This window comes from Taudactylus pleione, unplaced genomic scaffold, assembly GCF_031769625.1.
Source record: "Taudactylus pleione unplaced genomic scaffold, aTauple2 ptg000404l, whole genome shotgun sequence".
Classification (NCBI taxonomy): domain Eukaryota; kingdom Metazoa; phylum Chordata; class Amphibia; order Anura; family Myobatrachidae; genus Taudactylus; species Taudactylus pleione.
This window is the reverse complement of record NW_028284806.1, coordinates 450,846-474,650: the sequence shown is the minus strand read 5'-3', so window position 1 is coordinate 474,650 and position 23,805 is coordinate 450,846. Positions and strand designations below refer to the sequence as shown.

Sequence of the window (23,805 nt, the reverse complement as noted above, 5' to 3'; positions counted from 1 at the left end):
GGGTTCCTGCAACTTTCCACCCCAAAACCCCAATTCTGCGCTTTTTTTCGCCTGCTTTCATAGGCAAATCTTTTTCACTGGTTCTTATGCGCAGACTTTTCGCACCGGCGAAAAGTCTTTGGAATTGAATACGAGGAGAAGTTTTCACCTGGCGAAAAGAAGTCTTCGGTGAAAACTTTTTTTTTTGCCGAAAAGCGCTTATCGCCGCTAATTGAATACGGCCCTTAGTCCAATAATTACATGTACTGATTTGTGGTAAAAAAAATAAAATAAAAAAAGCCCTCAAATTACCCCAAAATAAACTTTGTTAGTTTAGGCACCCCAAATTTAACTGAAAAGAAATATGCCAGCGCTCGGTTTTACCCATATCATACATGGTACCAGCAGCATGGCAATATTAATGCCATAAAATGTATACAAAACAGAAAAACTTTTGCTATCGGCGCTAACAATAATATACTGCAAATTTATGTGTGTGCAGCAAATAAAACAAAGGGGATTTTGTCATGATTTGATCAAAGCATTTCACTACAATAATTTTTATTTGAAAAATAATTGTTTTAATTTTTTTAAGATTTTTTTTTTTCCATTTAATTAGTTTGAGTAAACGAAAAAAGTTAAATTTTTTTTTTAGAATTTTCTTGCATCTAAAAAAAAATAAAAAAATAAAATAAAATCAATCAACCATTTGACACCATTTAAAAATCTATAGTACCTTCCTAATGCCCACAACTTTCTGTAGGGTCCGGCTAACAAAATTATCCATTTTGGGGGTTCCAGGATGATCTTCCCACTTTTTCATACACTTCTCAGGAGCGCACTTTGATGCAAAGTCCACGAGTTTCAAGAAACAGACTCGCTACTTGCAATTCGCACCTGATTGGATTGACCCCAGAGTATTTCTTGGTGAGATTTGTGAAAAAAACAAAACACACATTTGCATTTACTTCACATTTTTGCACTTTCAATACACAAAAAAACAACAATTTTTTACCCATGTTTCTGTAGATGAATCTTCTGTAGAGGAATAAGCAAACTAAGAGGTTAAATCTAAAATTTAATACATTTTGTCCTCGTTACATTAACACATCCGTATTTTTTTTTATTGCTTAACCATACTAACCCTGTCATAGCTGGTCTGTATTAGCCCTTTTCAGGCTAGGGCACTATGTGTTAACCCTTTGAATGCTGGTGTTTGTATTTTTAACTAACATCCTCGCATAAGTGTGAACAAATCGATCAAACATGGAAAATAACACACTGTACATTCTACTAACCTCTAAAGGTACTAACCATCTATAGCACATATACAAACTAAGTAACTAAAATGTGCTACAAAATAATTATTATTATAAATATTTCTACACTACCATAAATCTGCATGATGTATTTATTATGCAGAGTGATGTAATTGTACACTTATTTGCATACATTGTAAAGATATACAGTACCTTTCTGTTTTTTTTATATTTTATTTTGCCTTTACAAATGTATTTGTTTTAGGTTACATTTTTATACAGTCTTCTTTTGTATTTATTATAGTTTTTTTGTAGTGAGAGAATATTTCAGTGTTCAATAGAGTTCGAAATCTTTCCCGAAATCAGAACGTGGAAACGGTCTCTAATCTTTGTGAACCCTCAGATGTCTTACCAGGTCGGATTTCTGCGTGAAACATCTCCCGCAATCCGAACACGGAAAAGGCTTCTCACCGGTGTGGATTCTTTGATGATAAACTAGATTTGATTTTTGGACAAAACATTTGTCGCATTCGGTACACAGAAAGGGCCTTTCCCCCGTGTGGATTTTCTGATGGTTAATCAGCATTGTTTTGTGTGTAAAACATTTCCCACAATCGGAACAGGTGAACGGCTTCTCGCCGGTGTGGATCCGCTGGTGTATAACCAGATCGGACTTCTGGGTGAAACACTTCCCACACTCATAGCATGAAAATGGCTTTTCACCCATGTGAATCCTCAGGTGATAAACTAGATCGGACTTCTGTACAAAGTATTTCCCGCATTCCGAGCAAAGGAACGGCGTCTCCACCGTGTGAATTCTCTGATGCCTAAGCAGCACCGATTTGCGAGTGAAACTTTTCCCGCACTCAGTACACGGAAACGGCTTCTGTCCGGTGTGGATTATCTGATGTTTTATAAGATCTGATTTCTGGGTGAAGCTCTTCCCGCAGTGCGAACACGGGAACGGCTTTTGGCCGGAGTGAATGCGCTGATGTCTCACGAGATCAGATTTCTGTTTAAAGCCTTTGCCACAATCGGAACATGGAAATGGCTTCTCACCTGTGTGTATTCTCTGGTGAGTAACGAGATTCGAATTATGGGCAAAACATTTACCACATTCAGAACAGGGAAAAACTTTACCCCTACGTGGGGCAATATCTGATTTATCAGAAGAACATTCCTCGGATATTATAAATGCGCTGTGAAGTACTGGATGTATAGTTAGGGTAATGATATTATCTCCTGGAGAATCTTGTGAGATGTCTTTATCTTCTACTTTACATTCTGGCGAAACAACGAGATGTTCTTCTGAGGAGTTCCTGCTGCTGGGTCCATCTGCTGGGAATAAAAGTACATTTATGTAATCTATTTCACTTGATACACCAGATACACCAGAGAGTGTGGGGAGGAGACTGGTCAGATCTCTGGGCTGGTAATACACAGTGACATGATGTGAGGGGCAGTGAGGACGGTGTAGGATAATATGAGATATGGTAAGAACTTACCTTTGTTATCTCTATTTCTACGAAGTCCATAGGGTTCCACAGGATACCTTGGGGTATAGGTGTGACGTCAGTCATCGGGCACCATAGAGTTAAGCTTTCAGCCTCCCAGGATGCACTAGGGTCCCTCTCCTATGCCCCGCCCCCGAGCCAAGGCACCTCAGTTAGTTACCAAGCCATAGGCCGGAGGAGGAGAAGGAAGAGAGAGAAAGAAGAAGATCTGGATACACACAAGAATCACACTCTCACCAGAGGGAGACGGAAAAAACGGTGACCAGGACAAAGCCCATCTGCAGCACAGGTGCGACAGGGCGGGAGTCCTGTGGAACCCTATGGACTTCGTAGAAATACAGATAACAAAGGTAAGTTCTTACCATATCTCATATTTCCTACTTCAGGGTCCATAGGGTATCCACAGGATACCTTGGGGATGTCCCAAAGCAGTATCCTTTAAGGGTGGGGACGCTCCTGTGCTGAAAGGAGAATCCGCCGCCCGAAGGAAGCATCCTGAGAGGCGAAGGTGTCAAACCTGTAATACCTCACGAAGGTATGGACAGAGGACCACGTAGCAGCCTTGCAGATCTGGACTGCAGAGGCACCACGTCGAGCTGCCCACGAAGGACCCACAGACCTAGTGGAATGAGCCTTCAAAGAAGGAGGAACCGGCAGACCTTCATGAAGATAAGCTTCAGAAATAGCCATACGGATCCAGGCTGCCAAAGTTTGCTTTGAAGCAGGCCAACCTTTTTTACGGAAGCCATAGGGGACAAACAAGGCTTCCGACTTCCTAAACGAAGAAGTGCGGTCAACATAAGTCCTTAAGGCCCGCACAACATCCAAAGTGGCCTCACTCACTGAAAGGCCAGGTGAGTTAAAGGCCGGAACAACTATTTCCTCGTTAACATGAAACTGGGAAACATCAAGAAAGGGGGTCTACAAGAAAGAGCCCCTAAATCAGAAACACGTCTGGCCGAAGTGATGGCCAGAAGGAAAACAGTCTTAGCTGTTAGCCATTTAAGATCCACTGAGCCCAGTGGTTCAAACGGCGGTCCCTGGAGAGCCCTCAGGACCACAGCCAAATCCCAAGGCGCCACAGGTGGAACAAAGGACGGCTGAATGCGTAGAACACCTTGCATAAAGGTGCGCACATCGGGGATTGCAGCAATCCTACGGTGAAACCAGACAGACAGGGCCGAAACCTGTACCTTCAAAGAAGCAAGGCGAAGCCCATGGTCTAGTCCCGCTTGTAGGAAGGCGAGTATCCGAGACAGACGAAACTCCCGCGGTGCATAACCTCTCGGTCGACACCACTGGAAGAACGTATGCCACACGCGATGGTATATTCTCGCGGAAGACGGTTTCCGAGCTCGTAACATGGTACGCACTACAGAGCTGGAAAACCCCCTGGACCTCAACATGGCTGTCTCAACAGCCACGCCGTCAAAGACAGCAGAGTCAGGTCCGGGTGAAGACAAGGACCCTGCGACAGAAGGTCCGGTCATAGCGGCAACCGCAGAGGACTGTCCACGGACAGACCCTGAAGGTCTGAGAACCAGTGCCGTCTGGGCCACGCGGGAGCTATCAACAGGAGCGTCCCTCCTTCCTGTTTGAATTTCCGGATTACCCGCGGAAGAAGGGAAACCGGAGGAAGCAGGTAAGCGAACCGGAACGTCCACCGGAAGGACAGAGCATCCATCAGAGACGCCTCTTCGTCTCTTGTGCGAGACCCGTACACCGGCAACTTGTTGTTGTGTCGGGACGCCATGAGGTCGATCTCTGGAAGACCCCACTTGTCCACCAGTAGTTGAAAACGTCCGGGTGCAGGGACCATTCCCCCGGATGAACGTCCTGGCGACTTAGAAAGTCCGCCTCCCAATTTAGCACTCCCGGGATGAAGACAGCTGATATGGCCGGAAGATTGCGCTCCGCCCATACCAGGATCCGAGACACCTCTACGAGAGCCGCCCGACTTCGGGTTCCTCCTTGCCGGTTTAAGTAGGCCACGGTGGTAGCGTTGTTCGACTGGACCTGTACTGGGCGACCCTGCAGAGCCCGATGTGCCTGCTGGAGGGCATTGAAGACCGCACGGAGTTCCAAGATATTTATTGGAAGCTCCGCTTCTGTCGGAGTCCACCTGCCCTGGAACAAGTGTGGACCCGAAACTGCTCCCCAGCCCCAAAGACTGGCGTCCGTTGTCAACAGGACCCAATTTGGTACCCAGAACGGACGTCCCTTGCTGAGATGGGTCGTCTGTAACCACCAGGCAAGGGACAGGCGAACCTCCGGGGTGAGCACCATCGTCTGGGACTTTAGAGACTGAGGAAGCCCGTTCCACTTGGACAGGATCAGGTGCTGCAGAGGTCTTGAGTGAAACTGGGCATATTCCACCATGTCGAACACCGACACCATGGAGCCCAGTAACCTCATCGCTGAGTGTAGAGACACCCGGCGGCTGTGCAGACAACTGCGCACCCTCGACTGTAAAGCAGAGATCTTTTCCCCCGTCACAAAGATCCTTTGCTGTCCAGAGTCCAATAAGGCTCCGAGGTGCAGAATCCGCCGAGACGGGATCAGAGTGGACTTCTGCCAGTTTATTAACCAGCCGTGCCGTTGCAGTAGCACAATGGTCAGGTCCAAGTGGCGCAGAAGGAGCTCCAGAGATCCTGCCACTAATAAAAGGTCGTCCAAGTACGGCAACATGCGGACTCCCTGCAGCCGCAGAGAAGCCGCCATCACCTTGGTGTACACACGCGATGATGTCGCCAGGCCAAAAGGTAACGCCCGAAACAAAGTGGTCGCTGCGGATTGCAAACCTGAGGAACTGTTGATGGCGCAAAAGAATAGGGACATGCAGGTAAGCGTCCTGTATGTCCAATGACACCATGTAGTCCCCAGGTTCCAGCGCCAGAATGATGGACCGTAGGGTCTCCATCCGAAACTTCGGCAACCGCAAAGACTTGTTGAGAGCTTTGAGGTTGAGAATCGGACGATACGACCCATTGGGTTTCTGCACCAAAAAGAGATTGGAATAGAAACCCTGGCCCCTCTGGGAGAATGGAACAGGCACTATAACTCCAGCCTGGAGCATAGTGTGCAAGACCTTCCGCAGCTCCGTGGCCTTGTTCCGGTCTGATGGGAGACCCGTGGTGAAGAAGCGAGCCGGGGGTCTGTGCCGGAAAGAGAGGGCGTACCCGTGGGAGACCACCTCAAGAACCCAAGTGTCTGTCGTGGTGACCGACCAACACTGGGCGAACTGCAGCAGGCGGCCTCCCACTTTGGGATCCCCCAAAGGGAGGCCCGGACCGTCAGGCCGCAGGCTTGTCATCTGGCTTAGGGGGCTGGACGTCTGGTACTCCATGCCTGCTTCCGGGGCTTGGCCGATTTCTTGGGACCAGCCTGTCGGGGAAAAGACTGTGGTTTGGTCCTGCCCTGGGCCCTATAAGACCGAAAGGACGATGGTCCTGAACCAGAAGGAGCAGCGGCCGACGGGAGACATGCCGATTTGGCTGCCGCCAGCGTGGCCACAATCTTGTCCAGATCTGGACCGAAGAGAACTTTTCCGTTAAAGGGCAACGCCTCCAAACCCTTTTTGGAATCAGCGTCCGCCTTCCAGGATCGCAACCACAAGGTGCGACGAGCAGCCACCGCTGCTGAAGAAATTAGAGACACCAGGGTACTAATGTCTAAGGCCGCCTCGTTGATATAAGTGGCCGAATCACGGAGATTACCAATCAACTCCACCTGATCGGCCGGACAGTCGTAATCAAAGGACGCCTCCAATGAATCCGCCTAGCGCTCCATCGCTCTGGCAACCCAGCAAATGGCCATAGCCGGCCGCACTGCCCCCCCCGCAAGGGAATAAGCGGACTTCAGGCAGATCTCCACCTTGCGGTCCGTAGCATCCTTAAGGGAGGACATGGATGGCATCGGCAATGTGGCACTACGGACAAGACGTGTCACATGAGAATCCACCTGTGGAGGGGATTCCCACTTAGCAAAATAATTATTGGCGAACAGATAAGCCACCGCCAGGCGCCTCTGCGGCTGGTATCGCTTGCCAGGCTGTTTCCACGCCTCCTCTAAATGGTCCACCAACTGACCCGAAAGAGGAAAGACTGTGGCGTCACCCTTCACATCCTTAAAAAAGGCATACTTGGATTTAGCCGCTGGGGGAACTTCGTCCTCAATCACCAAGGCTGTGCGGACTGCCCGAATAAGTCCAGGAATATACACCTTGGACCTAGCGTCAGCGTCCTTAGTATGGAGAGGTTCCTGATCGTAAGGATCCAGAATCTCCCCATCATCAGACGTCCCTTTGTCATCCTCATAAGGAGCCGACAGAGACGCCAACGGCCGTTTATGTGGCCGCATCACAGCCTCCCCCTGCAACACATCCGACAAGTGCTGTACAGAACTCGTCAGGGAGTTAACCCACGCCCGCTCCTGAGAAACCGGGAGAGGGGAAATAGGGAGACTGCGGGGTACCACCAATTGTCTTGGGAAACCCTGCATGGGTGACGACACCACTGACTGCTGGGACAAACCCATCTGCGTAAACGCGGGCTGCGGAGCTAACTGGCCCACTAAGGTTGTAAGCGCCTGAGCGAAACAAGCCCAGGGCGGCTCCTGTAACCGTAATAGGCAGCGCCATTGACAAACACTGCCGGCAGAGGCCCTCCGCGCTACCCTCCCCCTCCGCTAAAGGTACTTTACACGTAGTACACTGTAGCCGGAGAGGAAAATCACTTTCAGACATGATGGTACAAAGTATGTGACCCCTCTCACCAATTGTTTTTTAAAGAGGCGAGAGACCACCCTGCAGCACCGCACCGCAAGGGCTTAGCAGAAAGAACAGGGACAGTAATAAAGCTGACAGTCAGAATAGAAGATACAGGCAGCAGCGCTAGCACAGTCACATACAATGCAAAGAAAATCAATTCCTGCACTAACCAGCGCTGATCAATCAACTACGCAGACACAGAGTCTGGTAGGACACAGCGCTGCATACACAGACCTGACCACAGTGGAGGAGAGGTATGCGGGGGGACCCAGACCACGATGCCTCCGTCCAGGCTTCCAGCAGCGTTCACCATGCGTTCAGGAAGATGGCCGCCGAGGAGCAGAGAGAAGGCCGGCCTGGGGGAGGAGCGCTGACACAGGGCCAGTCAGCACAGTGCAGAGAGGGCTGTGTGCAGCGGGGGAGGCGCCGGCTGTGAGACAGGGAAGGCGCGCTCCCCTGGCATGCATTTAACCCCCGGGACGCCGCATCGCTACCGCTCTGCTGCGGTCCGCTGTCCCAGGGGGGTAGTGGAAGCGCAGGTTATATACCTGGCTCCACGCTGCAGCCAGTCCCCAGGGAGCCCCCTGCCTGGGGACTTTGGACCATGTAACAGCGGGGACCCACCGCGGGACCCCGCTGCTTACCTTGCTGTCGCCATGGTCCGGAACATCTGGGGTCACCGCTAGCTGTGACCCCAGATGCTCACCAGTATCCCTGGATCGGTACCGGCGTTCTGGTACCGGCGGGAGTGTAGGGAAGACAGCATGGACGTCAGGACTGACTGTCCATGCTGTACATCCAGATGTGCAGCCACAGCTGCATGCAGGAAAACTTCAGGGGCTCTTCTTAGCCCCCACTCCAACAGGTGCACCCGACTCTGGCCGGGCACCAAACTAAACAGAGGTGCCTTGGCTCGGGGGCGGGGTATAGGAGGGGGACCCTAGTGCATCCTGGGAGGCTGAAAGCTTAACTCTATGGTGCCCGATGACTGACGTCACACCTATACCCCAAGGTATCCTGTGGATACCCTATGGACCCTGAAGTAGAAAAGAGATTGCTGTAGTGACAGAGGAGGGTGTAGGATAAGAGAGTGCTGTAGTGACAGAGGAGGGTGTAGGATAAGAGATGGCTGTAGTGACAGAGGAGGGTGTAGGATAAGAGATGGCTGTAGTGACAGAGGAGGGTGTAGGATAAGAGATGGCTGTAGTGACAGAGGAAGGTGTAGGATAAGAGATGGCTGTAGTGACAGAGGAGGGTGTAGGATAAGAGATGGCTGTAGTGACAGAAGGGGGTATAGGATAAGAGAGTGCTGTAGTGACAGAGGAGGGTGTAGGATAAGAGAGTGCTGTAGTGACAGAGGAGGGTATAGGATAAGAGATGGCTGTAGTGACAGAGGAGGGTGTAGGATAAGAGATGGCTGTAGTGACAGAGGAGGGTGTAGGATAAGAGAGTGCTGTAGTGACAGAGGAGGGTGTAGGATAAGAGATTGCTGTAGTGACAGAGGAGGGTGTAGGATAAGAGATGGCTGTAGTGACAGAGGAAGGTGTAGGATAAGAGATGGCTGTAGTGACAGAGGAGGGTGTAGGATAAGAGATGGCTGTAGTGACAGAAGGGGGTATAGGATAAGAGAGTGCTGTAGTGACAGAGGAGGGTGTAGGATAAGAGAGTGCTGTAGTGACAGAGGAGGGTATAGGATAAGAGATGGCTGTAGTGACAGAGGAGGGTGTAAGATAAGAGATTGCTGTAGTGACAGAGGAGGGTGTAGGATAAGAGATGGCTGTAGTGACAGAGGAGGGTGTAGGATAAGAGATGGCTGCAGTGACAGAGGAGGGTGTAGGATAAGAGAGTGCTGTAGTGACAGAGGAGGGTGTAGGATAAGAGAGTGCTGTAGTGACAGAGGAGGGTGTAGGATAAGAGAGTGCTGTAGTGACAGAGGAAGGTGTAGGATAAGAGAGTGCTGTAGTGACAGAACAAGGAGAATATGTGACTGTTCTGTACTTAGTGATTATTACTCACCTGTGCTGATATCTGTAGGGATTTCCTCCTCCTTACACTGCAGATCACCTATCTCCTCTTCTTCCTCTATAACTTCAACCTTAATATCAATCAAATCTTCAACCTAAATAACCCACAAAATACTATGCTTAATACGGACCCATTTTCATGAATTACATTTTTTTTCTGTGACTCTGCTGTAAATAATATCTATATAATACATAGTGATGTCAATAATGTATGTATAATCTCCTGCAAAACATGTGTGCAATCAATGAGAACTTATAATAATGCAGAACCTACTGTAAATTATTAAATATATCAGAAGTCACTTTGGATTTTTGTGACCTATATGAAAGCATTTGGTTTCCCGCGCTGTTTTTTTACATGGGCGTAAAACTGCGCTATGACGTCTACAATACAAGGTGGGGCAAGAAAAATTGTGAGTCATTTAATATATATATTTTTTTAATTTCTGCATTTATATCATCCTTACCACTTAAATGGCTAATATTTTTTCCAATACTCACTTAGAAATTGTCAGGTTTTTTTTATTTATTTTTATTAGGATTTAAGTAGAGCAAAATCTTTATCCAACATGAATTTTATAAAAAAAATAAAATTATATATATATATATATATATATATATATAAAAATAAAAATAAATAAATTAAATAATAATAATAAAAAAAAATGTATATATACATTTTTTTTTTATTATTATCATTTAATTTGTTTATTTTTATTTATATATGATATATATATATACTTTTTTTTTTCCATAAATATGGCATTTTGTTTTCAAATGGATGAAGTTGAACGTTAAACACTTTAAACTATATAGGATTTTTTGATCGACAAGGATTTATCATATACAAATTATTAACATCGATATTACTGCTACACACTTGTAGACTCCCGGAGGTATGGGGATGGGGGCTGCTGCTCTGACATGAGAGCCAGCCCGAGAAAGAAATAGAGCAGATTGGGCCTTGTACAATATATCGAATTAACCTTCTGCACGAATATGACCATTATTGACATATGCATATTGCTATACCAGAAAATCAGTATGCATAATCTGGACACAGTGGGGGAACGGGGCCCTGCTGTCTTTACGTTTCCCAAATGGCTGCTCCTCTACAGTTCTACGGTATACACCACTGGCAGTGCTTGATGTACCATTGGCTTCTCTTCTCTGCAGCTGCTGGGTGGGGGGGTGCCACTGGGGGAGGATCCGAAGGTGTAGAGGGGCTGTGAGGTAAAGGCCCTGCCTATATAAGAAACATAAATCAAAGTATACACTACCAAAAACGCAGGTTGGTCATTGCATGCAATGACAGATCAAAGGGTGTCTCTGAGGATCTCGAGAAGATTTTTCGATAATCATCAGGCCCGATAAGTTTACATAACAAGTCCTAAAGACATTGGTCTTCACAATCCACTATTAGGCAGACATGGAGACAATACAAACACCATTGCTACTCTTCTCTGAAGTGACTGCCACAGAAATCCCTTGATGGCCAAGGCCTGCAATATTCCAGATCACAAATAACCCCAGGCTAACGTCATAGGGAACGCAGGCCTCCTCTCTTGCCCTGGCTAAGGTCAGTGTCCATGACTCCACAAGTGTACAGAGAATGGGGGGGGGAGGGATAGCCAGCAGTAAGCCGCTACTCACCAAGGAGGGCACTGCTGTTCCCCCGAAAATGGTCGCAACAATGTCTGAGATTCTGTCGACACCCCCCCTCCTCCGTTTCTGCCCAAAAAGGATCCATGCCTGTCAAACATTTTGCGAATAAACCCTCACTGTGAGCGACGACAGTATTGGAAATTGACACTTGCGCGTTGAGAATCAGAGGCACGCATAGATCACCAATAAACACTCGACTGCGTTAACATTGGTACATAGTCCATCTATGACTTAGGCCCTTAGATCCCTGATTTTTCGAAGTGCTCTTTTTTTATTTGCTGTGGTATCTTTTTATATTATGTCACTAAGCACCATTTCAAAGACCGGTTACAGCAACGTCTGTTTAGAATTTACCCAATCATGTAGCGTTACGGTGGCAGGAGGTCCCCAATTCCACCTACCTGATAATCCTGTGGGATGTCATCATCCTCCTCTGTATCATCCTGGGAATAAAGAGGATGGGGACATCTCTCTGGGGTATTCCTGTTACTGGCCCCATCTGTAGGAGACACACAGTGACTGATTACACTGTATATATGTGATTATCAGATGATGTGTATATAGGTGGCCCCATAGCTGCTCTCCCCATTACAATAAATGACAGTCTCCTCTTACCCAGTGATGTGAGGGGCCGGTGATTCTCCATCATCACGTCCTTGTACAGACCCCTGTGTTCCTCAATATACTCCCACTCCTCCAATGGTCCAGCTCAGCTCTCCTGTCTGTATGGATGAGTATTAGGAAGATATAAGGATGAGTAATATTGGGATGAGTATCAGGAGGGTATTGGTATAATGAGTAATAGGATATATAGATGAGTAACAGGAGGATATTGGGATGATGAGTAACAGGAGGAGTTTGGGATGAGTAATAAGAGGATCCTGGGATGATGAGTAATAGGAGGATATTGGGATGATGAGTAATAAGAGGATCCTGGGATGATGAGTAATAGGAGGATATTGGGATGATGAGTAATGGGAGGATATTGGGATGATGAGTAATGGGAGGATATTGGGATGATGAGTAATGGGAGGATATTGGGATGATGAGTAACAGGAGGAGTTTGGGATGAGTAATAAGAGGATCCTGGGATGATGAGTAATAGGAGGATATTGGGATGATGAGTAATAAGAGGATCCTGGGATGATGAGTAATAGGAGGATATTGGGATGATGAGTAATGGGAGGATATAGGGATGATGAGTAATAGGAGGATATTGGGATGATGAGTAATGGGAGGATATTGGGATGATGAGTAATGGGAGGATATTGGGATGATGAGTAGTAGGAGGATATAGGGACAAGTGGAGGATATAGGGATGAGTAATAGGAGGACATAGGGATGAGTAATAACAGAATATAAGGATGAGTAATAGGAGGATATAGAGATGAGTAATAGGAGGATATAGGGATGAGTAATAACAGAATATAAGGATGAGTAATAGGAGGATATAGGGATTATAATTATCATCATTATTTATTTATATGGCGGCACAACTGTTCCGCAGCGCCTTACAAAATATATAAACAATTACGTGACCAAAGACTTACAGTACAATACAATATAATGCAGGACAAGGACATGGATAATATACATTGCTACATTAGCAACCATAACACCCACATAAGCAGCAGAGCATAGGCAACCAAGTGTCAGGTGCCCTAGTGGGGAGTAAGAAGAAGATGAAAGTAAAGTAGGGAGAAGCACAAGAGGATAGAGGGCCCTGCTCATAAGAGCTTACATTCTAAAGGGTAAGGGCAGACAAACAGGTGAGACACAGATGGGGTAGATGGGGAGGAAGGAACATATAGCAGCAAGTTAGGATGAGAGCTGGAAGGCTTTAAAGAAGTCTTGAGAACCCGTTTGAATGATTGTAGAGAGGTGGAGAGTCTGATGGGGAGAGGGAGAAAGTTCCAAAGGTGCGGAGCAGCACGGGCAAAATCTTGGAGGCGACAGTGAGAGGAAGTATCCAGTTGGCATGAAAGGCGGCATGCATTAGTGGAACGAAGAGGGAGGACAGGAGAGTGAAGGGAGATTAGATCAGATATATAAGTGGGAGAAGATTGGGATAGGGCTTTGTAAGTGAGGGTGAGAACTTTGAACTGGGTTCTGAAAAATTAAGGGGAGCCAGTGGAGGGCTTGTAGGAGAGGGGAGGTAGATGTTGAGCGTTAGGAGAGGAAGATGAGCCGAGCATTGAGTACAGACTGGAGAGGAGAGAGATGGGATTTTGGGAGGCCAGATAGGAGAAGGTTACAGTAGTCCAATCTTGAGATGACCAGTGAGTATATGAGGGTTTTAGTAGCATCCTGGGTGAGATAGGGTCTGATCTTGGAAATATTTTTGAGATGAAAACGACAGGAGGTTCTGCATATGTGGTTTGAAGGAGAGGGATGAGTCCAGGATAACTCCATGACAGCGCAATTTGGGGCTAGATGAGATAGTTGTGCCATCAATAGATAAAGAAATAGTGGGAAGTGAGGTTATGGTGGAGGGTGGGAAGACGATCAGCTCTGTCTTAGACATATTTAAGAAATCGCTGGGACATCCAGGAAGAGATGGCAGGGAGACAGCTGGAGATACGAGTCAGAAGAGAAGGGGAGAGTTCAGGTGAGGAAAGGTAGATCTGAGTATCATCAGCATAGAGATGATAATGGAGGTCAAAAGAGCTGATGAGTTCACCTAGAGAGGACGTATAGAGGGAGAATAGGGGAGGTCGAAGGACAGAACCCTGGGGGACACCGACTGAAAAAGGTTGGGGGGGGGGGAGGGGAGTCATGAGAGGAAACAGAGAAGGATCGGTCAGAGAGGTAGGAGGATAGCCAGGGGAGGGCAGTATCGCATAGACCAAGGGAGTGAAGGATTTGCAGCAGGAGAGGGTGGTCCACAGTGTCCGGATGAGGGCCATGACTTCCTCTCCAGATAAATGGGAGAAGGATGTCACAGTCTGTAAAATGGATGGGGAGGAGTGATCCGGGAAAGGAGGAAGTTGAGAGCTGGGGGACTGGTTGGATATGATGTTGTGACGTATGGAATAAATTTTAGATGTGCAGTAGGTAGCAAAGTCAAGGGCAGAGAGCGAGGAGGGGAGACGGGGAGGGGGTGGGCAGAGGAGGGAGTTGAAGGTGGAGAAGAGACGCTGTAGATTTGAGGACTGAGAGGAGATGAGGTTCTTGAAATATGACTGTTTAGAGAGGGAAAGAGCAGCACTGTAGGATCAGCATACATTTTAAATGGAGAAAATCTGCCTGAGAGCGTGATCTTCTCCACTGTCGCTCAGCGGTTCGTGAACACTTTTGAAGGTATCAGGGATGAGTAATAGGAGGATATAGGGGTGAGTAATAGGAGAATATAGGGATGAGTAACAGAAGGATATTGGAACGAGTAATAGAAGGACATAGGGATACGTAATATGAGTACATAGGGATGAGTAATAGGAGGACATAGGGATGAGTAATAGGAGGACATAGGGATGAGTAATAGGTGGACATTGGGATGAGTAATAGGTGGACATTAGGATGAGTAATAGGTGGACATTGGGATGAGTAATAGGTGGACATTGGGATGAGTAATAGGTGGACATTGGGATGAGTAATAGGTGGACATTGGGATGAGTAATAGGAGGACATAGGGATGAGTAATAGGAGGACATAGGGATGAGTAATAGGAGGACATAGGGATGAGTAATAGGAGGACATAGGGATGAGTAATAGGAGGACATAGGGATGAGTAATAGGAGGACATAGGGATGAGTAATAGGAGGACATAGGGATGAGTAATAGGAGGACATAGGGATGAGTAATAGGAGGACATAGGGATAAGTAATAGGAGGACATAGGGATAAGTAATAGGAGGACATAGGAATGAGTAATAGTAAGATATAGGGATGAGTAATAGGAGGATATTGTATTGAGTAATAGGAGAATATTGGGATGAGTAATAGGAGGATATAGGGATTAGTAATAGTAAGATATAGGGATTAGTAATAGTAAGATATAGGGATGAGTAATAGTAAGATATAGGGATGAGTAATAGTAGGATATAGGGATGACTAATAGGAGAATATTGGGATGACTAATAGGAGGATATAGGGATTAGTAACAGGAGGATATACGGATGAGTAATAGGAGGATATAGGGATGATGAGTAATAGGAGGATATAGGGATGAGTAACAGGTGGACATTGGGATGATGAGTAATAGGAGGATATAGGGATGAGTAATAGGAGGATATAGGGATGAGTAATAGGAGAATATAGGGATGAGTAATAGGTGGACATTGGGATTATGACTAATAGGAGGATATAGGGATGAGTAATAGTAGGATATAGGGATGAGTAATAGGAGGACATAGGGATGAGTAATAGGAGGACATAGGGATGAGTAATAGGAGGACATAGGGATGAGTAATAGGAGGACATAGGGATGAGTAATAGGAGGACATAGGGATGAGTAATAGGAGGACATAGGGATGAGTAATAGGAGGACATAGGGATGAGTAATAGGAGGACATAGGGATGAGTAATAGGAGGACATAGGGATGAGTAATAGTAAGATATAGGGATGAGTAATAGTAAGATATAGGGATGAGTAATAGGAGGATATTGGGATGAGTAATAGGAGGATATTGGGATGACTAATAGGAGGATATTGTATTGAGTAATAGGAGAATATTGGGATGAGTAATAGGAGGATATAGGGATGAGTAACAGGAGGATATACGGATGAGTAATAGGAGGATATAGGGATGAGTAATAGGTGGACATTGGGATGAGTAATAGGAGGATATAGGGATGAGTAATAGGAGGATATAGGGATGAGTAATAGGAGGATATTGGGATGATGAGTAATAGGAGGATATAGGGATGAGTAATAGGTGGACATTGGGATGATGAGTAATAGAAGGATATAGGGATGATGAGTAATAGGAGGATATAGGGATGATGAGTAATAGGAGGATATAGGGATGAGTAATAGGTGGCAATTGGGATGATGAGTAATAGGTGGACATTGGGATGATGAGTAATAGGAGGATATAGGGATGAGTAATAGTAGGATATAGGGATAAGTAATAGGAGGATATAGGGATGAGTAATAGGTGGACATTGGGATGATGAGTAATAGGAGGATATAGGGATGAGTAATAGGAGGATATAGGGGTGAGTAATAGGAGGATATAGGGGTGAGTAATAGGAGAATATAGGGATGAGTAACAGAAGGATATTGGAATGAGTAATAGAAGGACATAGGGATACGTAATATGAGTACATAGGGATGAGTAATAGGAGGACATTGGGATGAGTAATAGGTGGACATTGGGATGAGTAATAGGAGGACATAGGGATGAGTAATAGGAGAATATAGGGATGAGTAATAGGAGGATATAGGGATGAGTAATAGGAGGACATAGGGATGAGTAATAGGAGGACATAGGGATAAGTAATAGGAGGATATAGGGATAAGTAATAGGAGGATATAGGGATAAGTAATAGGAGGACATAGGAATGAGTAATAGTAAGATATAGGGATGAGTAATAGTAAGATATAGGGATGAGTAATAGTAGGATATTGGGATGACTAATAGGAGGATATAGGGATAAGTAATAGGAGGATATAGGGATGAGTAATAGGTGGACATTGGGATGATGAGTAATAGGAGGATATAGGGATGAGTAATAGGAGGATATAGGGATGAGTAACAGGAGGATATACGGATGAGTAATAGGAGGATATACGGATGAGTAATAGGAGGATATAGGGATGAGTAGGGATCTCATTACATTGGGATGAGTAATAGGAGGATATTGGGATGATGAGTAATAGGTGGACATTGGGATGAGTAATAGGAGGATATAGGGATGAGTAATAGGAGAATAACAAGAGATATGGTAAGAACTTACCTTTGTTATCTCTGTTTCTACGAAGTCCATAGGGTCCACAGGGTTGACCTTGGGGTATAGGTTGGGAACCAAATCCGGGCACCACGCAGTTAAAGCTTTTAGCTCCCAGGATGCACTTGGGTCCACTCTCCATATAACCCCGCCCCCCAGCCAGAGGCACCTCAGTTTGTAAGTAGCCAAAGGCCGGAGGAGGAGAGAAAAAGAGAGAAAACTGGAACACTCTAGAACCATACTCACAGAAAAGGAGACGGGAAACCGGTGACCAGTAACACAGCCCATATGAAGCCAGGTGCGTCAGGGCGGGCGCCCTGTGGACCCTATGGACTTCGTAGAAACAGAGATAACAAAGGTAAGTTCTTACCATATCTCTTGTTTTCTACTTCAGGGTCCATAGGGGGTCCACAGGGTTGACCTTGGGGATGTCCCAAAGTAGTTCAACCAAGGGTGGGGACGCTCATGTGCTGAGAGGAGAATCCGTCGCCAAAAAGGAAGCATCCTGAGAGGCAAAGGAAACCAATGCCTAGAACCTTAAAAAGGTATGGACAAAAGACCACGAGGACACCTAGTAAGGCAAAAGAGCCGAGGCGCCACAACGAGCAGCCCACGAGGGTTACATGGCCCGAGAAAAAATAAGCCTCAACGACAGAAATGCCCACCCATGGGTAGGCCCCTGAGGAAGACATACGAGGCCATCCAGCCAACATTTCATTATAGGCCGGCCATCGTTTTCTGTGAAAACCAGAAACCGCAGACCACCAACAAGGAGTCCGATTACCATAAGGAACTTGAACGGATCACATAAAGCCAAAGAGGCCGGACCACAGTCAATGAGGCCACACCAGCCGAGAGGACTGGGGACTGAATGGCCGTACCATAAGTTCCAGAATAATATGGAACCTAAAAACCACTCTAAGAAGAAACACAGGGCGAGAGCAACTCACACCCTGACATGATGCCCTCCAGAAGAGGGAGCCACATGAGAACGCTCCCAATTCAGACACTCTCCTGGTTGATTTAAACACCCTGAGAGAGAGAGAGAGCTTAAACAATAGACCATGTAATGGCTATCACAACGAGCGGTTCCATTGACTGTCCCCGGAGGGAACAAAAAACCACTACTAACTCCCCAGGAGTCCCTAGGGAGGACAAGTGGAGGCATAATCCAGAAAACACTCCAAAGGATGAACTGGATACCAGAGCGGAGCAATTCCATATCTTAACCATACCGACAGTGTAGAGATCCACACTGTCAGGAAGGCCAGGCCAAGGGTGAAACCCAAGCCAGCCGGAAGGAATGCCAGAATATCTGGAAATCCTGGACACCGGAGGATCGTATCGACAGGTACGATACCATAAGAATTATGTATGCCACAGTCCGTGGCAGATCCCAGCAAAGTCTGGCCTATCTGCTCTAAACATCTCAATGAAGACAGAGCCAGGGAAGCCCTAGGACCACAGTAGGGGCGCAGTCAAAGACAAACGATCCAGGTCCAGGGAAAAACAAGGACCCTGAGACAACAGGTCCAGATAGTGAAGCAGTAGGAATGGAGCATCGATGAGGAGACTCCGAAAATCTTAGTACCAGTGATGTCTGGGACGAACTGGAGCCCCCAGAAGGAAAGCACCTCCGTCTCGAATTAAACTTCCGAAGACCTCGAGGAAGAAGGGAGACCGGAGGACACAGGTACACAAAGTGGAAGGACCACTTCACTGACAAAGAGTCACTGAAGGTAGCTTCAGTACTCCTAGAGCTGGACTGTAACACCGGTAATGTGTGATCGAGTCAGAAGGCCATGAGGATCAATCCCCTCAGGGAGGCCCCTTCTGCTCACCAGGAGTTGAAACCTCTCTTGGAGAAGAGACTAGTCCCCGGGATGCACGTCGTGACGGCTGAGGAAGCCCGCTTCCCAATGGAGAGCTCCGGGAATAAACACTGCAGAGTTGGCCAGGAGAAGACCCTTGGACTATGTCAGAATGGATGACATTCCTGACATTGCCACCCAACTACCAGTGTTGCCTTGATGGAAGCCACTGTTGTGACACTGTCGGACTGAACCTATTCAGGTTTACCGTGACATATGGGTTAGGCCAGAGTGAAGGTCCAAGACAGCCTAAAGTATCAACAAGTTAAGTGGCAGGGCAGAAGCGACAGACGTCCAACTGCCCCGAAACGAATGCGGACCAGACACTGTCTGTAGCAAAGAACACCCTGGACGAGATGGCCATAGCCACCCAGACAGAGACCAACTCGCCTCCGGAGAAAGTATCATCGTTCGAACAGCGATCCGATGGAAAAAACTCGATCCATCTGTAGGGGAGTCAATTATGGCAAGGCCTGGAATGGAACTGAGCACATTCCACCCTACCAAAAGGTAGACACTCTGGTAGACCGCGCATCACAAAGAGTAATGACATATGTCGACTGCGTAGATATCCGCACACTCCAAGTTGAAGAGTGGAGATCTTGTCTTACGCCAGAAAAAACAAGAGATATGGTAAGAACTTACCTTTGTTATCTCTGTTTCTACGAAGTCCATAGGGTCCACAGGGTTGACCTTGGGGTATAAGCTGGATCTGGATCCATGGGCACCACGCAGTTAAAGCTTTAGCTGCTCCCAGGATGCACTTGGGTCCGTCCTCCTCTATACCCCGCCCCCGGCCACAGCACCTCAGTTGGTAAGCAGCCAAGGCCGGAGGAGGAGACTAAACAGAGAGAAGGAAGACTGGAACACACAAGAAACCATACTCACAGAAATGGGAGACGGAAAACCGGTGACCAGCCACACAGCCCATTTGAAGCCAGGTGCGTCAGGGCAGGCGCCCTGTGGACCCTATGGACTTCGTAGAAACAGAGATAACAAAGGTAAGTTCTTACCATATCTCTTGTTTTCTACTTCAGGGTCCATAGGGGGTCCACAGGGTTGACCTTGGGGATGTCCCAAAGCAGTACAACTAAGGGCGGGGACGCTCCTGTGCTGAAAGGAGTACCCGGCGCCCAAAGGATGCATCCTGAGAGGCGAAGGTGTCAAACGCATAGAACCTCAAAAACGTTTGAATTGAAGACCAAGTGGCCGCCTTACACAGCTGAACAGCAGAAGCGCCACGTCTAGCAGCCCAAGAGGGACCCACAGAACGAGTGGAATGAGCCTTAACAGAGGCTGGCACAGGTAAGCCCTCCTGTGCATAAGCCTCACAAATAACGGAACGAAGCCAATGGGCTAACGTTTGTTTGTTGGCAGGCCAACCCCTCTTGTGAAAACCAAAGAGGATAAACAAGGAATCAGACTTCCTAACCGAAGCCGTCCGGTCTACATAAATTCTAAGCGCCCGGACCACATCTAAGGAAGTCTCACCAGCTGAAAGATCAGGGGATTGAAAAGCTGGCACAACAAGTTCCTGATTAATGTGGAACTTCGAGACCACTTTGGGCAAAAACTCAGGACGAGTGCGGAGCACCGGTCTGTCCTGGTGAAAAATCAGGAAAGGAGGGCGACAGGAAAGCGCCCCCAATTCAGACACCCTCCTGGCCGAAGCAATTGCCAGGAGAAAAACCGTCTTAAATGTCAGCCACTTGAGCTCCACCGCCTCAAGAGGCTCAAACGGAGGACCCTGCAGGACCCGTAGCACCACCATCAAGTCCCAAGGAGCCACAGGAGGCACAAAGGGAGGCTGGATCCTGAGAACACCTTGGAAAAAGGTGTGAACGTCTGGTAGTATTGCAATCCGCCGTTGAAACCACACGGACAAGGCGGACACATGAACCTTCAGAGATGCAAGGCGTAAGCCGAGATCCAATCCTGACTGAAGAAATTCCAAGATCCTAGAAACTCGGAACACCTGAGGATCATAATGTCTGGACTCACACCACTGAAAGTAAGTGTGCCACACTCTGTGATAAATCCGTGCTGAAGCAGGCTTGCGTGCCCTGAGCATGGTACCAATAACCGAACTGGAGAAGCCCCGAGACCTCAAGACGGCTGTCTCAAGAGCCACGCCGTCAAAGACAGCCGACCCAGATCCGGGTAAAGGCAGGGCCCCTGAGACAACAGGTCCCGACGCTGAGGAAGAAGGTACGGAGCGTCGATGGAGAGGCTCCTGAGATCGGAGTACCAAGGACGTCTGGGCCACGCCGGAGCTACCAGCACGAGCATGCCGCCGTCCTGCTTGAATTTCTGCAGAACCCGAGGAAGCAGGGATATCGGAGGAAACAGATACGCCAGGTGAAACGTCCATTTCACCGACAGCGCGTCCACCAGACTTGCGCCTGCGTCTCTTGTCCTTGACCCGTAAACGGGCAACTTGTGATTGTGACGGGAGGCCATCAAGTCCAGCTCCGGCAGTCCCCACCTGTCCACGAGTAGCTGAAACACCTCTGGGTGAAGCGACCATTCCCCGGGATGCACGTCGTGACGGCTGAGGAAGTCCGCCTCCCAATTGAGGACTCCGGGGATGAAGACCGCCGAGATCGCTGGAATGTGACCCTCCGCCCAAGTCAGGATACGAGACACCTCCGACATCGCTGCCTGACTGCGAGTTCCGCCTTGGTGGTTGATATACGCCACCGTGGTGGCGTTGTCGGACTGCACCTGTACCGCCCTTCCGTGAAGAGCGGGGCCGGAAGTCTGCAGGGCCCTGTATACTGCCCGCAGTTCCAGGATGTTGATGGGGAGAAGTGCTTCTTCCGCTGACCAACGACCCTGAAGCGACAAAGAGCAGGTCACTGCCCCCCAACCCCGGAGACTGGCATCCGTCGTGAGCAGGACCCATTCCGGGATCCAAAATGGGCGCCCCGCGACCAGATGAGCTGTCTGAAGCCACCAAGCCAAAGATTGCCGAACGTCCGGAGACACCACCAGCACCTGATAGCGGATCCGGTGAGGTAACCCGTTCCACTCTGATAGAATCAGCCCCTGCAGGGGCCGGGAATGGAACTGGGCAAATTCCACCATGTTGAATGTCGACACCATGGACCCCAGAACTCTCATAGCCGAATGGACCGACAGGCGGCAACGGCTCAGGCAACTGCGTATCCGCAGCTGTAGGGAGGCGACCTTCTCCGGAGTCAGGAAGATCCTTTGCTGACGCGAATCCAGCAGGGCTCCCAAATGAACCATCCGCTGTGATGGAATCAGGGAGGACTTTTTCCAATTTATCAACCACCCGTGTGCTTGCAGGCAAGCGATCGTCAGGTGGAGATGTTGAAGCAGTACCTCCGGGGAGCTAGCTAGCAACAGGAGGTCGTCCAGATACGACAGCAGCCGTACATTCTGGTTCCGAAGATGTGCGGCCATGACCGCCATAATCTTCGTGAACACCCTCGGTGCCGTGGAGAGACCAAAGGGTAGCGCCCGGAACTGATAGTGGTGTTGAAGGATAGCGAACCTCAGATACCGCTGGTGTGAAGATGCTATCGGAACATGGAGGTAGGCGTCCAGGATGTCCAGGGACACCATGTAATCCCCCGGTTCCATCGCCAGAATGATGGAACATAACGTTTCCATCCTGAACTTGGGAACTCTGAGGAATTTGTTCAGAGACTTCAAGTTGAGGATAGGGCGATGAGAACCATTGGGTTTCTGCACCAGAAACAGAGACGAATAATACCCCGTCCCTCGTTGTGATAGAGGAACGGGAACAATGACCCCTGCTTTCAGCAAGGACTCTATAGCCTCCTGAACCTGTAACGCCTTGGTCTTGTCCTGAGAAGGACTTGTGCAGAAAAACTGGTGGGGTGGTCTGTGCCGAAAAGACAGGGCGTACCCCTGGGAGACCACTTCTCGAACCCAGGCATCCGTGGTGGTATTGTGCCAGCACTGGGCAAATAGAAGAAGTCGGCCTCCCACTCTGAGGTCCCCCAGAGGGAGGCCCGTCCCATCAGGCCGCAGGTTTATCTTCCTGCTTGGAAGAAGGGCGCCGAGCACTCCAGGCTTGCTTCTTGGGTTTAGAGGCAGTCTTACTCGCAGACTGTCTCGGGAAGGACTGACCTTTCGCCTTACCCTGAACCCGAAAGGAACGAAAAGCCGAACTCCGAACCTTAGCATGCAGTGCCGCCGAAGGGAGGAAGGCCGACTTGGATTTAGCCAGGGTGTCCACTATTTTGTCCAAGTCCGGACCAAATAGTAATTCCCCATTGAAAGGTAAGGCCTCCAGACCTTTCTTTGAATCAGAGTCCGCTCTCCAGGACCGCAACCATAAGGATCGGCGGGCAGACACCGCTGCAGCCGATACCCGCGAGGTCAGCAGACTAGCATCTAAAGAAGCTTCTCCAATGTAAGAAGCAGCGTCCCTCATTTGTCCCAACAACGCCCGCTGGACATCCGGAGCGTCGTCCGGGAAGGTATCTTCCAATGCACTGGCCCACCCCTCAATGGCCTTGGCCACCCAGGAGATGGCCATGGACGGTCAGGCCACCGCCCCGGAGAGGGAGTAAATAGACTTTAAGCAAGTCTCAACTTTCCTGTCCGTGGGATCCTTCAGCGAGGATATCGACGGTAATGCTAAGGTGGCGCCCCGAGTTAAACGGGTGACATGGGAATCCACCGCCGGTGGAGTTTCCCATTTTTTACAATGTGCCTCAGGGAAGGGGTAATTAGAAGCCAACCGCTTCTGAGGAAGGAATCTCTTACTGGGCGCCTGCCAAGCTACCGCCATATGATCCGTCAACTGATCCGACAGGGGAAACACCGCAGAAGCCACCTT

The 23,805-nt window shown here is 48.2% G+C and overlaps 1 protein-coding gene across 1 annotated transcript in view; it reads right to left on the bottom strand.

Moving 5' to 3' along the window:
* Positions 1–1,044: 1,044 nt before the first annotated feature.
* Positions 1,045–23,805, bottom strand: part of LOC148506439 (uncharacterized) — a 127,842-nt gene continuing 105,081 nt past the window's right edge. Inside the window, 4 exon segments of the mRNA XM_088446744.1 lie at positions 1,045–2,576; positions 9,537–9,639; positions 11,611–11,708; positions 11,825–11,903. Of these exon segments, the coding sequence (XP_088302870.1) occupies positions 1,621–2,576; positions 9,537–9,639; positions 11,611–11,708; positions 11,825–11,903 (1,236 nt within the window). The 3' untranslated portion in view covers positions 1,045–1,620.